The 15,870-nt window shown below is 41.6% G+C and overlaps 1 protein-coding gene across 7 annotated transcripts in view; it reads left to right on the top strand.

Moving 5' to 3' along the window:
* The first annotated feature begins 14,115 nt into the window (after positions 1-14,115).
* The window catches only part of LOC135499913 (voltage-dependent L-type calcium channel subunit beta-1-like), a 56,444-nt gene continuing 54,689 nt past the window's right edge, over positions 14,116-15,870 (top strand). For all 7 annotated transcript variants that reach the window (XM_064790956.1, XM_064790955.1, XM_064790954.1 and 4 more), the window contains exon 1: positions 14,116-14,359. In XM_064790956.1, the coding sequence (XP_064647026.1) occupies positions 14,288-14,359 (72 nt within the window). In that variant the 5' untranslated portion in view covers positions 14,116-14,287. The remainder of the gene's footprint in view (positions 14,360-15,870) is intronic.

The raw sequence follows: 15,870 nt of genomic DNA, 5'->3' as shown, positions 1-15,870 counted from the left end.
TCTCGCAGGCTTATCAGTTGTGATGCGTTATTGACAATTTTGCAATATCACGAGTTGGGATAGTTCCTAAATGTACGTTGTGATGTCTCCAAGGCACCAGTTGTGAAGAGGCTTTTGCAGTATCAGTTGGGACAGCTCCTGAGTGTCGGTTGTGACGTCTCGCAGGCTTATCAGTTGTGATCTGTCATCAAACATTTTGCAATATCAGTTGGGACAGTTCCCGAGTGTCAGTTGTGAAATCTCGCAGGCCTATCAGTTGGAATGCGTTATTGACAATTTTGCAATATCACGAGTTGGAATAGTTCCTAAATGTCAGTTGTGATGTCTCCAAAGCACCAGTTGTGATGAGACTTTTGCAGTATCAGTTGGGATAGCTCCTGAGTGTCGGTTGTCAGTAGTCGAGATGAAAAATGGAAAGATACCTGTTTTAAAAAACGAAAAAATAGATTCGCCAGGGTTCGAATCTAATTCGATTGCGAGCCTGATAAACGCTCATGGATGAAAAATAGAAAGAAAACTCTTTAAGAATACGAAAAAAATAGATTCGCCGGGGTTCGAACCCGTGACCACAGACCGAAGCTATAGCGCAACGCTCTAACCGCTGAGCCACCAGGGATTTATTGTTAGAGGTTTTCTGCAATCTGAAGACGAGCCCTCACAGGCCTTTAGGCTTCGCGCCATGATTGTGACTAGGTCTCGCTGGCGGAAGAGTAATTGGGTACAAATAGTTCCAAGGTTATCGTATAATGCAATAGTTCTACAGATTTTTCTCAATATATCGTATTTATATAGCCCGGTGATTTAATAGAACATGCTCGCAGTTGATTTCAATGTTTGAATGGCTTTCTTAATTTTTTTTAGAAGCGAGGTCAACAGGGTCAAAAGAAATAGTTTTTGGAGCAATGATGTCTGGCAATGGCAGATTTGAATTGAGATTCGAGTCGATTCTCTTGGAATCGAGTTCAAGTCGAAGGTGCGCATGCACAGGGCAATCGTGTTAAGAAAGCTCAGTGCACGTGATTTGAAGGGACAATTTGGGTGTGGGATATAGGTGACCATGGAGGAAGATGATATGTAATTTGAATTTATCCGCCTGCTCATCATGTTGAAACAAACTAAATGCTCATCACTTGGTTCAAGAGGGCTGGCGGATACAGGAACTGGCGGAAGAGGGAGCGTGCAATGCATTTCTCATCAAAATTCCTGCACAGGAGTGTTCCAAAATGTCATGATCAATTTCAAAGATTCTATATCAATTAGGGGACGTAGGTCTGGTGCAATCCCTTTGACCCGCACCTGATAAACGTTCATAGATGAAAAATGGAAAGATACCTTTTTTTAAAAACGAAAAAATAGATTCGCCAGGGTTCGAATCTAATTCAATTGCGCGCCTGATAAACGCTCATGGATGAAAAATGGAAAGAAAACTCTTTAAGAATACGAAAAAAATAGATTCGCCGGGGTTCGAACCCGTGACCACCGACCGAAGCTATAGCGCAACGCTCTAACCGCTGAGCCACCAGGGGCTTATTGTTAGACGGAGATTTTCTGCAATCTGAAGACGAGCCCTCACAGGTTTTTAGGCTTCGCGCCATGATTGTGACTAGGTCTCGCTGGCGGAAGAGTAATTGGGGACAAATAGTTCCAAGGTTATCGTATAATGCAATAGTTCTACAGATTTTTCTCAATATATCGTATTTATATAGCTCGGTGATTTAATAGAACATGTTCGCAGTTGATTTCAATGTTTGAATGGCTTTCTTAAATTTTTTTTAGAAGCGAGGTCAACAGGGTCAAAAGAAATAGTTTTTGGGGCAATGATGTCCAGCAATGGCAGATTTGAATTGAGATTCGAGTCGATTCTCTTGGAATCGAGTTCAAGTCGTAGGTGCGCATGCACAGGGCAATCGTGTCAAGAAAGCTCAGTGCACGTGATTTGAAGGCACAATTTGGGTGTGGGATATAGGTAACCATGGAGGAAGATGATATGTAATTTGAATTTATCCGCCTGCTCATCATGTTGAAACAAACTAAATGCTCATCACTTGGTTCAAGAGGGCTGGCGGATACAGGAACTGGCGGAAGAGGGAGCGTGCAATACATTTCTCATCAAAATTCCCGGACAGGAGTGTTCCAAAATGTCATGATCAATTTCAAAGATTCTATATCAATTAGGGGGCGTAGGTCTGGTGCACTCCCTTTGACCCGCACCTGATAAACGTTCATGGATGGAAAATGGAAAGATACCTTTTTTAAAAAACGAAAAAATAGATTCGCCAGGGTTCGAATCTAATTCGATTGCGCGCCTGATAAACGCACATGGATGAAAAATGGAAAGAAAACTCTTTAAGAATACGAAAAAAATAGATTCGTCGGGGTTCGAACCCGTGACCAACGACAGAAGTTATAGCGCAACGCTCTAACCGCTGAGCCACCAGGGATTTATTGTCAGACCGGAGATTTTCTGCAATCTCAAGACGAGCCCTCACAGGTTTTTAGGCTTCGCGCCATGATTGTGACTAGGTCTCGCTGGCGGAAGAGTAATTGGGGACAAATAGTTCCAAGGTTATCGTATAATGCAATGGTTCCACAGATTTTTCTCAATATATCGTATTTATATAGCTCGGTGATTTAATAGAACATGTTCGCAGTTGATTTCAATGTTTGAATGGCTTTCTTAATTTTTTTTTAGAAGCGAGGTCAACAGGGTCAAAAGAAATAGTTTTTGGGGCAATGATGTCCAGCAATGGCAGATTTGAATTGAGATTCGAGTCGATTCTCTTGGAATCGAGTTCAAGTCGAAGGTGCGCATGCACAGGGCAATCGTGTTAAGAAAGCTCAGTGCACGTGATTTGAAGGCACAATTTGGGTGTGGGATATAGGTAACCATGGAGGAAGATGATATGTAATTTGAATTTATCCGCCTGCTCATCATGTTGAAACAAACTAAATGCTCATCACTTGGTTCAAGAGGGCTGGCGGATACAGGAACTGGCGGAAGAGGGAGCGTGCAATACATTTCTCATCAAAATTCCCGGACTGGAGTGTTCCAAAATGTCATGATCAATTTCAAAGATTCTATATCAATTAGGGGGCGTAGGTCTGGTGCACTCCCTTTGACCCGCACCTGATAAACGTTCATGGATGGAAAATGGAAAGATACCTTTTTTAAAAAACGAAAAAATAGATTCGCCAGGGTTCGAATCTAATTCGATTGCGCGCCTGATAAACGCACATGGATGAAAAATGGAAAGAAAACTCCTTAAGAATGCGAAAAAAATAGATTCGTCGGGGTTCGAACCCGTGACCACCGACCGAAGCTATAGCGCAACGCTCTAACCGCTGAGCCACCAGGGATTACTGTTAGACCGGAGATTTTCTGCAATCTGAAGACGAGCCCTCACAGGTTTTTAGGCTTCACGCCATGATTGTGACTAGGTCTCGCTGGCGGAAGAGTAATTGGGGACAAATAGTTCCAAGGTTATCGTATAATGCAATAGTTCTACAGATTTTTCTCAATATATCGTATTTATATAGCTCGGTGATTTAATAGAACATGTTCGCAGTTGATTTCAATGTTTAAATGGCTTTCTTAATTTTTTTTTAGAAGCGAGGTCAACAGGGTCAAAAGAAATAGTTTTTGGGGCAATGATGTCCAGCAATGGCAGATTTGAATTGAGATTCGAGTCGATTATTTGGAATCGAGTTCAAGTCGAAGGTGCGCATGCACAGGGCAATCGTGTTAAGAAAGCTCAGTGCACGTGATTTGAAGGGACAATTTGGGTGTGGGATATAGGTAACCATGGAGGAAGATATGTAATTTGAATTTATCCGCCTGCTCATCATGTTGAAACAAACTAAATGCTCATCTCTTGGTTCAAGAGGGCTGGCGGATACAGGAACTGGCGGAAGAGGGAGCGTGCAATGCATTTCTCATCAAAATTCCTGGACAGGAGTGTTCCAAAATGACATGATCAATTTCAAAGATTCTATATCAATTAGGGGGCGTAGGTCTGGTGCACTCCCTTTGACCCGCACCTGATAAACATTCATGGATGGAAAATGGAAAGATACCTTTTTTAAAAAACGAAAAAATTGATTCGCCAGGGTTCGAATCTAATTCGATTGCGCGCCTGATAAACGCTCATGGATGAAAAATAGAAAGAAAACTCCTTAAGAATGCGAAAAAAATAGATTCGCCGGGGTTCGAACCCGTGACCACCGACCGAAGTTATAGCGCAACGCTCTAACCGCTGAGCCACAAGGATATTGTTAGACCAGAGATTTTCTGCAACCTGAAGACGAGCCCTCACAGGCCTTTAGGCTTCGCGCCATGATTGTGACTAGGTCTCGCTGGCGGAAGAGTAATTGGGGACAAATAGTTCCAAGGTTATCGTGCAATGCAATAGTTCTACAGATTTTTCTCAATATATCGTATTTATATAGCTCGGTGATTTAATAGAACATGTTCGCAGTTGATTTCAATGTTTGAATGGCTTTCTTAAATTTTTTTAGAAGCGAGGTCAACAGGGTCAAAAGAAATAGTTTTTGGGGCAGTGATGTCCAGCAATGGCAGATTTGAATTGAGATTCGAGTCGATTCTCTTGGAATCGAGTTCAAGTCGAAGGTGCGCATGCACAGGGCAATCGTGTTAAGAAAGCTCAGTGCACGTGATTTGAAGGCACAATTTGGGTGTGGGATATAGGTAACCATGGAGGAAGATGATATGTAATTTGAATTTATCCGCCTGCTCATCATGTTGAAACAAACTAAATGCTCATCACTTGGTTCAAGAGGGCTGGCGGATACAGGAACTGGCGGAAGAGGGAGCGTGCAATACATTTCTCATCAAAATTCCCGGACAGGAGTGTTCCAAAATGTCATGATCAATTTCAAAGATTCTATATCAATTAGGGGGCGTAGGTCTGGTGCACTCCCTTTGACCCGCACCTGATAAACGTTCATGGATGGAAAATGGAAATATACCTTTTTTAAAAAACGAAAAAATAGATTCGCCAGGGTTCGAATCTAATTCGATTGCGCGCCTGATAAACGCACATGGATGAAAAATGGAAAGAAAACTCTTTAAGAATACGAAAAAAATAGATTCGTCGGGGTTCGAACCCGTGACCACCAACAGAAGTTATAGCGCAACGCTCTAACCGCTGAGCCACCAGGGATTTATTATCAGACCGGAGATTTTCTGCAATCTCAAGACGAGCCCTCACAGGTTTTTAGGCTTCGCGCCATGATTGTGACTAGGTCTCGCTGGCGGAAGAGTAATTGGGGACAAATAGTTCCAAGGTTATCGTATAATGCAATAGTTCTACAGATTTTTCTCAATATATCGTATTTATATAGCTCGGTGATTTAATAGAACATGTTCGCAGTTGATTTCAATGTTTGAATGGCTTTCTTAAATTTTTTTTAGAAGCGAGGTCAACAGGGTCAAAAGAAATAGTTTTTGGGGCAATGATGTCCAGCAATGGCAGATTTGAATTGAGATTCGAGTCGATTCTCTTGGAATCGAGTTCAAGTCGAAGGTGCGCATGCACAGGGCAATCGTGTTAAGAAAGCTCAGTGCACGTGATTTGAAGGGACAATTTGGGTGTGGGATATAGGTAACCATGGAGGAAGATGATATGTAATTTGAATTTATCCGCCTGCTCATCATGTTGAAACAAACTAAATGCTCATCACTTGGTTCAAGAGGGCTGGCGGATACAGGAACTGGCAGGAGAGGGAGCGTGCAACACATTTCTCATTAAAAATTCCTGGACAGGAGTGTTCCAAAATGTCATGATCAATTTCAAAGATTCTATATCAATTAGGGGGCGTAGGTCTGGTGCAATCCCTTTGACCCGCACCTGATAAACATTCATGGATGGAAAATGGAAAGATACCTTTTTTAAAAAACGAAAAAATAGATTCGCCAGGGTTCGAATCTAATTCGATTGCGTGCCTGATAAACGCACATGGATGAAAAATGGAAAGAAAACTCTTTAAGAATACGAAAAAAATAAATTCGTCGGGGTTCGAACCCGTGACCACCGACCGAAGCTATAGCGCAACGCTCTAACCGCTGAGCCACCAGGGATTTATTGTCAGACCGGAGATTTTCTGCAATCTGAAGACGAGCCCTCACAGGTTTTTAGGCTTCGCGCCATGATTGTGACTAGGTCTCGCTGGCGGAAGAGTAATTGGGGACAAATAGTTCCAAGGTTATCGTATAATGCAATGGTTCCACAGATTTTTCTCAATATATCGTATTTATATAGCTCGGTGATTTAATAGAACATGTTCGCAGTTGATTTCAATGTTTGAATGGCTTTCTTAAATTTTTTTTAGAAGCGAGGTCAACAGGGTCAAAAGAAATAGTTTTTGGGGCAATGATGTCCAGCAATGGCAGATTTGAATTGAGATTCGAGTCGATTCTCTTGGAATCGAGTTCAAGTCGAAGGTGCGCATGCACAGGGCAATCGTGTTAAGAAAGCTCAGTGCACGTGATTTGAAGGCACAATTTGGGTGTGGGATATAGGTAACCATGGAGGAAGATGATATGTAATTTGAATTTATCCGCCTGCTCATCATGTTGAAACAAACTAAATGCTCATCACTTGGTTCAAGAGGGCTGGCGGATACAGGAACTGGCGGAAGAGGGAGCGTGCAATACATTTCTCATCAAAATTCCCGGACAGGAGTGTTCCAAAATGTCATGATCAATTTCAAAGATTCTATATCAATTAGGGGGCGTAGGTCTGGTGCACTCCCTTTGACCCGCACCTGATAAACGTTCATGGATGGAAAATGGAAAGATACCTTTTTTAAAAAACGAAAAAATAGATTCGCCAGGGTTCGAATCTAATTCGATTGCGCGCCTGATAAACGCACATGGATGAAAAATGGAAAGAAAACTCCTTAAGAATGCGAAAAAAATAGATTCGTCGGGGTTCGAACCCGTGACCACCGACCGAAGCTATAGCGCAACGCTCTAACCGCTGAGCCACCAGGGATTACTGTTAGACCGGAGATTTTCTGCAATCTGAAGACGAGCCCTCACAGGTTTTTAGGCTTCACGCCATGATTGTGACTAGGTCTCGCTGGCGGAAGAGTAATTGGGGACAAATAGTTCCAAGGTTATCGTATAATGCAATAGTTCTACAGATTTTTCTCAATATATCGTATTTATATAGCTCGGTGATTTAATAGAACATGTTCGCAGTTGATTTCAATGTTTAAATGGCTTTCTTAATTTTTTTTTAGAAGCGAGGTCAACAGGGTCAAAAGAAATAGTTTTTGGGGCAATGATGTCCAGCAATGGCAGATTTGAATTGAGATTCGAGTCGATTATTTGGAATCGAGTTCAAGTCGAAGGTGCGCATGCACAGGGCAATCGTGTTAAGAAAGCTCAGTGCACGTGATTTGAAGGGACAATTTGGGTGTGGGATATAGGTAACCATGGAGGAAGATATGTAATTTGAATTTATCCGCCTGCTCATCATGTTGAAACAAACTAAATGCTCATCTCTTGGTTCAAGAGGGCTGGCGGATACAGGAACTGGCGGAAGAGGGAGCGTGCAATGCATTTCTCATCAAAATTCCTGCACAGGAGTGTTCCAAAATGACATGATCAATTTCAAAGATTCTATATCAATTAGGGGGCGTAGGTCTGGTGCACTCCCTTTGACCCGCACCTGATAAACATTCATGGATGGAAAATGGAAAGATACCTTTTTAAAAAAACGAAAAAATAGATTCGCCAGAGTTCTAATCTAATTCGATTGCGCGCCTGATAAACGCACATGGATGAAAAATGGAAAGAAAACTCCTTAAGAATGCGAAAAAAATAGATTCGTGGGGTTCGAACCCGTGACCACCGACCGAAGCTATAGCGCAACGCTCTAACCGCTGAGCCACCAGGGATTTATTGTTAGACCAGAGATTTTCTGCAATGTGAAGACGAGCCCTCACAGGCCTTTAGGCTTCGCGCCATGATTGTGACTAGGTCTCGCTGGCGGAAGAGTAATTGGGGACAAATAGTTCCAAGGTTATCGTATAATGCAATAGTTCTACAGATTTTTCTCAATATATCGTATTTATATAGCTCGGTGATTTAATAGAACATGTTCGCAGTTGATTTCAATGTTTGAATGGCTTTCTTAAATTTTTTTTAGAAGCGAGGTCAACAGGGTCAAAAGAAATAGTTTTTGGGGCAATGATGTCCAGCAATGGCAGATTTGAATTGAGATTCGAGTCGATTCTCTTGGAATCGAGTTCAAGTCGAAGGTGCGCATGCACAGGGCAATCGTGTTAAGAAAGCTCAGTGCACGTGATTTGAAGGCACAATTTGGGTGTGGGATATAGGTAACCATGGAGGAAGATGATATGTAATTTGAATTTATCCGCCTGCTCATCATGTTGAAACAAACTAAATGCCCATCTCTTGGTTCAAGAGGGCTGGCGGATACAGGAACTGGCGGGAGAGGGAGCGTGCAATACATTTCTCATTAAAAATTCCCGGACAGGAGTGTTCCAAAATGTCATGATCAATTTCAAAGATTCTATATCAATTAGGGGGCGTAGGTCTGGTGCACTCCCTTTGACCCGCACCTGATAAACGTTCATGGATGGAAAATGGAAAGATACCTTTTTTTAAAAAACGAAAAAATAGATTCGCCAGGGTTCGAATCTAATTCGATTACGCGCCTGATAAACGCACATGGATGAAAAATGGAAAGAAAACTCTTTAAGAATACGAAAAAAACAGATTCGTCGGGGTTCGAACCCGTGACCACCGACCGAAGTTATAGCGCACCGCTCTAACCGCTGAGCCACCAGGGATTTATTGTCAGACCGGAGATTTTTTTTGCAATCTCAAGACGAGCCCTCACAGGTTTTTAGGCTTCGCGCCATGATTGTGACTAGGTCTCGATGGCGGAAGAGTAATTGGGGACAAATAGTTCCAAGGTTATCGTATAATGCAATAGTTCTACAGATTTTTCTCAATATATAGTATTTATATAGCTCGGTGATTTAATAGAACATGTTCGCAGTTGATTTCAATGTTTAAATGGCTTTCTTAATTTTTTTTTAGAAGCGAGGTCAACAGGGTGAAAAGAAATAGTTTTTGGGGCAATGATGTCCAGCAATGGCAGATTTGAATTGAGATTCGAGTCGATTCTCTTGGAATCGAGTTCAAGTCGAAGGTGCGCATGCACAGGGCAATCGTGTTAAGAAAGCTCAGTGCACGTGATTTGAAGGGACAATTTGGGTGTGGGATATAGGTAACCATGGAGGAAGATGATATGTAATTTGAATTTATCCGCCTGCTCATCATGTTGAAACAAACTAAATGCTCATCTCTTGGTTCAAGAGGGCTGGCGGATACAGGAACTGGCGGAAGAGGGAGCGTGCAATACATTTCTCATTAAAAATTCCTGGACAGGAGCCGAAGTTATAGCGCAACGCTCTAACCGCTGAGCCACCAGGGATTTATTGTTAGACCAGAGATTTTCTGCAATCTGAAGACGAGCCCTCACAAGTTTTTAGGCTTCGCGCCATGATTGTGACTAGGTCTCGCTGGCGGAAGAGCAATTGGGAACAAATAGTTCCAAGGTTATCGTATAATGCAATAGTTCTACAGATTTTTCTCAATATATCGTATTTATATAGCTCGGTGATTTAATAGAACATGTTCACAGTTGATTTCAATGTTTGAACGGCTTTCTTAAAATTTTTTTAGGAGCGAGGTCAACAGGATCAAAAGAAATAGTTTTTGGCGGCAATGATGTCCAGCAATTGCAGATTTGAATTGAGATTCGAGTCGATTCTCTTGGAATCGAGTTCAAGTCGAAGGTGCCCATGCACAGGGCAATCGTGTTAAGAAAGCTCAGTGCACGTGATTTGAAGGGACAATTTGGGTGTGGGATATAGGTGACCATGGAGGAAGATGATATGTAATTTGAATTTATCCGCCTGCTCATCATGTTGAAACAAACTAAATGCTCATCACTTGGTTCAAGAGGGCTGGCGGATACTGGAACTGGCGGAAGAGGGAGCGTGCAATGCATTTCTCATCAAAATTCCTGGACAGGAGTGTTCCAAAATGACATGATCAATTTCAAAGATTCTATATCAATTAGGGGGCGTAGGTCTGGTGCACTCCCTTTGACCCGCACCTGATAAACGTTCATGGATGAATGGAAAGATACCTTTTTTAAAAAACGAAAAAATAGATTATCCAGGGTTCGAATCTAATTCGATTGCGCGCCTGATAAACGCTCATGGATGAAAAATGGAAAGAAAACTCTTTAAGAATACGAAAAAAAAAAGTTCGCCGGGGTTCGAACCCGTGACCACCGACCGAAGCTATAGCGCAACGCTCTAACCGCTGAGCCACCAGGGATTTATTGTTAGACCGGAGATTGTCTGCAATCTGAAGACGAGCCCTCACAGACCTTTAGGGTTTGCGCCATGATTGTGACTAGGTCTCGCTGGCGGAAGAGTAATTGGGGACAAATAGTTCCAAGGTTATCGTATAATGCAATAGTTCTACAGATTTTTCTCAATATATCGTATTTATATAGCTCGGTGATTTAATAGAACATGTTCGCAGTTGATTTCAATGTTTGAATGGCTTTCTTAAATTTTTTTTAGAAGTGAGGTCAACAGGGTCAAAAGAAATAGTTTTTGGGGCAATGATGTCCAGCAATGGCAGATTTGAATTGAGATTCGAGTCGATTCTCTTGGAATCGAGTTCAAGTCGAAGGTGCCCATGCACAGGGCAATCGTGTTAAGAAAGCTCAGTGCACGTGATTTGAAGGGACAATTTGGGTGTGGGATATAGGTAACCATGGAGGAAGATGATATGTAATTTGAATTTATCCGCCTGCTCATCATGTTGAAACAAACTAAATGCTCATCACTTGGTTCAAGAGGGCTGGCGGATACTGGAACTGGCGGAAGAGGGAGCGTGCAATGCATTTCTCATCAAAATTCCTGGACAGGAGTGTTCCAAAATGACATGATCAATTTCAAAGATTCTATATCAATTAGGGGGCGTAGGTCTGGTGCACTCCCTTTGACCCGCACCTGATAAACGTTCATGGATGAATGGAAAGATACCTTTTTTAAAAAACGAAAAATTAGATTATCCAGGGTTCGAATCTAATTCGATTGCGCGCCTGATAAACGCTCATGGATGAAAAATGGAAAGAAAACTCTTTAAGAATACGAAAAAAAAAAGTTCGCCGGGGTTCGAACCCGTAACCACCGACCGAAGCTATAGCGCAACGCTCTAACCGCTGAGCCACCAGGGATTTATTGTTAGACCAGAGATTTTCTGCAATGTGAAGACGAGCCCTCACAGGCCTTTAGGCTTCGCGCCATGATTGTGACTAGGTCTCGCTGGCGGAAGAGTAATTGGGGACAAATAGTTCCAAGGTTATCGTATAATGCAATAGTTCTACAGATTTTTCTCAATATATCGTATTTATATAGCTCGGTGATTTAATAGAACATGTTCGCAGTTGATTTCAATGTTTGAATGGCTTTCTTAAATTTTTTTTAGAAGTGAGGTCAACAGGGTCAAAAGAAATAGTTTTTGGGGCAATGATGTCCAGCAATGGCAGATTTGAATTGAGATTCGAGTCGATTCTCTTGGAATCGAGTTCAAGTCGAAGGTGCGCATGCACAGGGCAATCGTGTTAAGAAAGCTCAGTGCACGTGATTTGAAGGGACAATTTGGGTGTGGGATATAGGTAACCATGGAGGAAGATGATATGTAATTTGAATTTATCCGCCTGCTCATCATGTTGAAACAAACTAAATGCTCATCACTTGGTTCAAGAGGGCTGGCGGATACAGGAACTGGCGGAAGAGGGAGCGTGCAATACATTTCTCATCAAAATTCCTGGACAGGAGTGTTCCAAAATGTCATGATCAATTTCAAAGATTCTATATCAATTAGGGGGCGTAGGTCTGGTGCACTCCCTTTGACCCGCACCTGATAAACATTCATGGATGGAAAATGGAAAGATACCTTTTTCAAAAAACGAAAAAATAGATTCGCCAGGGTTCGAATCTAATTCGATTGCGCGCCTGATAAACGCACATGGATGAAAAATGGAAAGAAAACTCCTTAAGAATGCGAAAAAATAGATTCGCCGGGGTTCGAACCCGTGACCACCGACCGAAGCTATAGCGCAACGCTCTAACCGCTGAGCCACCAGGGATTTATTGTCAGACCGGAGATTTTCTGCAATCTGAAGACGAGCCCTCACAGGTTTTTTAGGCTTCGCGCCATGATTGTGACTAGGTCTCGCTGGCGGAAGAGTAATTGGGGACAAATAGTTCCAAGGTTATCGTATAATGCAATAGTTCTACAGATTTTTCTCAATATATCGTATTAATATAGCTCGGTGATTTAATAGAACATGTTCGCAGTTGATTTCAATGTTTGAATGGCTTTCTTAAATTTTTTTTAGAAGCGAGGTCAACAGGATCAAAAGAAATAGTTTTTGGCGGCAATGATGTCCAGCAATGGCAGATTTGAATTGAGATTCGAGTCGATTCTCTTGGAATCGAGTTCAAGTCAAAATGTCATGGTCAATTTCAAAGATTCTATATCAATTAGGGGGCGTAGGTCTGGTGCACTCCCTTTGACCCGCACCTGATAAACGTTCATGGTTGTGACATCTCGCAGGCTTATCAGTTGTGATGTGTCATTAACAATTTTGCAATATCACGAGTTGGGATAGTTCCTAAATGTCAGTTGTGATGTCTCCAAGGCACCAGTTGTGATGAGACAGTTGGGACAGTTCCCGAGTGTCAGTTGTGACATCTTGGAGGCTTATCAGTTGTGATTTGGCGTTAACAATTTTGCAATATCAGTTGGGATAGTTCCTGAGTGTCGGTTGTGACGTCTCGCAGGCTTATCAGTTGTGATGTGTCATTAGAAATTTTGCAATAACAGTTGGGATAGTTCCTTAATGTCAGTTGTGATGTCTCCAAGGCACCAGTTGTGATGAGACTTTTGCAGTATCAGTTGGGATAGTTCCTGAGTGTCGGTTGTGACATCTCGCTGGCTTATCAGTTGTGATGTGTCATTAACAATTTTGCAATATCAGTTTACATTGTATTCCAACTGATATTGCAAAATTGTTAATGACAATCGTCTATGCTGCGACCTCTTAGTGAGGAAAATAACTAGTAATTATTGGGTTATTGGTCAAGATGACTTCCGGATCCCTCACGGGTGCTGCTACATCCTGACATAATCAGTTGTTTTGGATATACTCCGCCTCTCGATATTTTGTATGCGATGTACGAGTATCAAAAACCTGTATCTCAGGTTGATGTTGTTACGGTCAGCACCTCGAAAGACCTGTATCATATACCGTATATGATTGTAATAATACTTTGTGATTTTTGCTTGCAAATAAAAGTTTCATTTTCAGTATTGCCCGCAGAATATGAGCGTTTTTGTCTTTGTTTTTTTTTGTTTGCCATGGTTGTGCCTATGTCTTGATCTGGTGTGAACAATGCCTTCAGTAATCCACCTATATATGTATGTATATACGCATATATATATAAGCCAGGGGAGGCCTTTATTATAATCGTGACTTTCGTCGAAATCTGGAACCATGACTGATATTTATAAAAGACTAGTAAATGCTTTTACTTCATGTACATTTACACTGAATTACCATTTACACTAGCCAACTCTGTAGAAAAAACTGTAGTAAAAGCATTAAACTTCACGTACATTTACACTGAATTACCATTTACACTAGCCATCTCTGTAGAAAAAACTGTAGTAAAAGTATCAAACTTCATGTACATTAACACTAGCTATCTCTGTAGAAAACTGTAGTGAAAGCATTTACTAGTCTTTATAAATATTAGCCAATGTCTCTCATGCTTTTTTAGTTTTTCCTATGATATTATGTAAGAAACCAATACCCAACGCCCTAACACGAATGATTGGGTTTATGACCAAGTAACCAAGTTTAGAACTTCACCATATACTATCAATCGGTTGCTTTGGCAACAGGCTCCATCTGGCGGAGTGGCAAATTAAAAGCTGTCATCCGGGTATTTAGTTTCAGCAGCAGCCATCTGTACTTGGAACTCGAGGTCAACTTGTGCATTCTGTCAGCCGTTTTGAATCCCTTTTTGGACGCAAGGAAGGATTTTATTCATTTTGAACTATCGCAATGACAACTTGCGACAGATGAGTGTCAGTTTCAGCATTCAATAGTTAGGGAATGTGGCTTTTTCATGCGATATGGCTAGGCCCGTTACTTCACTTCGAGATCTGGAACAGTCAGATATAGGCCCTATGCCTAGCCAGCCTCAGGTAAGATCCACTGGCCCTCCTGCGTCTGTACAACTCCCAAATTCCTGGCATGTCCCTTGCTGTCCAAGGACCCCGCCCACTCCGCCCAAAACCAAGATTCCTCCCCGAAACGTACGATTCAAAATGGCAGTTCTCCTCCAATGAACATGATGAATGATGGCGGCGAAAATGCATCAGAAAACGTCATCTAAATTATGTTTGCAAGATTTTCTCACGGAATCGTTCCTCGTTCATCTAAACGGATAACATATCATACCATTCGATACAAAACTATTGCACATTTTTCTATCCTTTCTGGTGGAAATTGATTTCCCTTCAGGCTGATGCTGAAGCCAGACGACCAGTTAGTGATAAGGGTATACATTGTATTACGCGTTGTACATGAAGTGTATGTAATCTAGTATAAATACACTGCTGTACCTGTATAATGTATATGGTGTAATTGCTCAGTGTGTATGTATGCTATGACTTATATATTCCTGAACCTATTACATTGTATTAATAAATACCCATTTCTGATGGAATAATCATTTAAAAGCTGCTGGCCACGTATGATGTGATGCTAGCCGTGAGGAGTGTTGTTTGCAAGACAAGCTGTGTTGAGGGTGAAAGTGTAGACGCAATTTAGACACTTCGGTTTACTAAGTCCTATAAAACTCTTATGATAGGCCTTTTGTACAGGCACTACCCATCAACTGCCTGAATATCGTGGTCCGAGTATGTTCCACTGATGAATAATTATACAGTATCACAGGCGCTAAGATAATGACCCCTTCGGAGAAAACTGGCTTAATTAGGACCGAGAAAAACACAAGCACTTATGCAGACCCAAAGGGGGGGGGCTGCACTGACGCACACCTCCCTTATTCATAAAAAATCTTTGAAATTAACCATGAAATTTTGGAAGACACCAAAAATTTTGATGATAAATGCATATAAAGGTAAAAAATGGTGAGGGCCGATATGAGAGGCCTGAAAGCTGACCTTTGTACCTTTTGAGCGTATCGATTAAAGGGACAATAATCTGCCCCTATCTAAAGTTTTTTTTGTTGATATTACTGATTCCAACTTCGAGCATTTACAGAATAGAAGGTATATATGCAGTGGAACCTCCCTTAGCGGACACCTCTCTATAGAAGGAAAACCTCTCTATCAAGGACGCTAGTTCTGGTCACATATTAGTTGTTGCCATTCCCTCTCTAAGAACAGCATTTGTCAGCCAGAGGGTGTTCTTGATAGAGAGGTAGCTGTGGTCGCCCTGGGAGTGAAACTCAGCCTGTGCCTATAAGTATAAGTGTATTCATATTTCAATAATGTTTGTATGCGAATCTCGCAAAAGTAGCCTACTCATCTCTATCAGAGCCTCAATATTTGTCTATTATATAATGCTTGTGAAGCTCAAAGGGTTTACATGGGAAGTTTGTACTACAATGTAGGTATATCTACTGCAATGGTAGCCCCAGGGATATTCAGCCTACTTTGCCCTTTTGTATTGCTGTTACAGTGTAATT

The sequence above is a fragment of the Lineus longissimus genome, chromosome 15 (assembly GCF_910592395.1).
Source record: "Lineus longissimus chromosome 15, tnLinLong1.2, whole genome shotgun sequence".
Classification (NCBI taxonomy): Eukaryota; Metazoa; Nemertea; class Pilidiophora; order Heteronemertea; family Lineidae; genus Lineus; species Lineus longissimus.
This window is presented reverse-complemented; position numbering and strand designations above follow the sequence as displayed.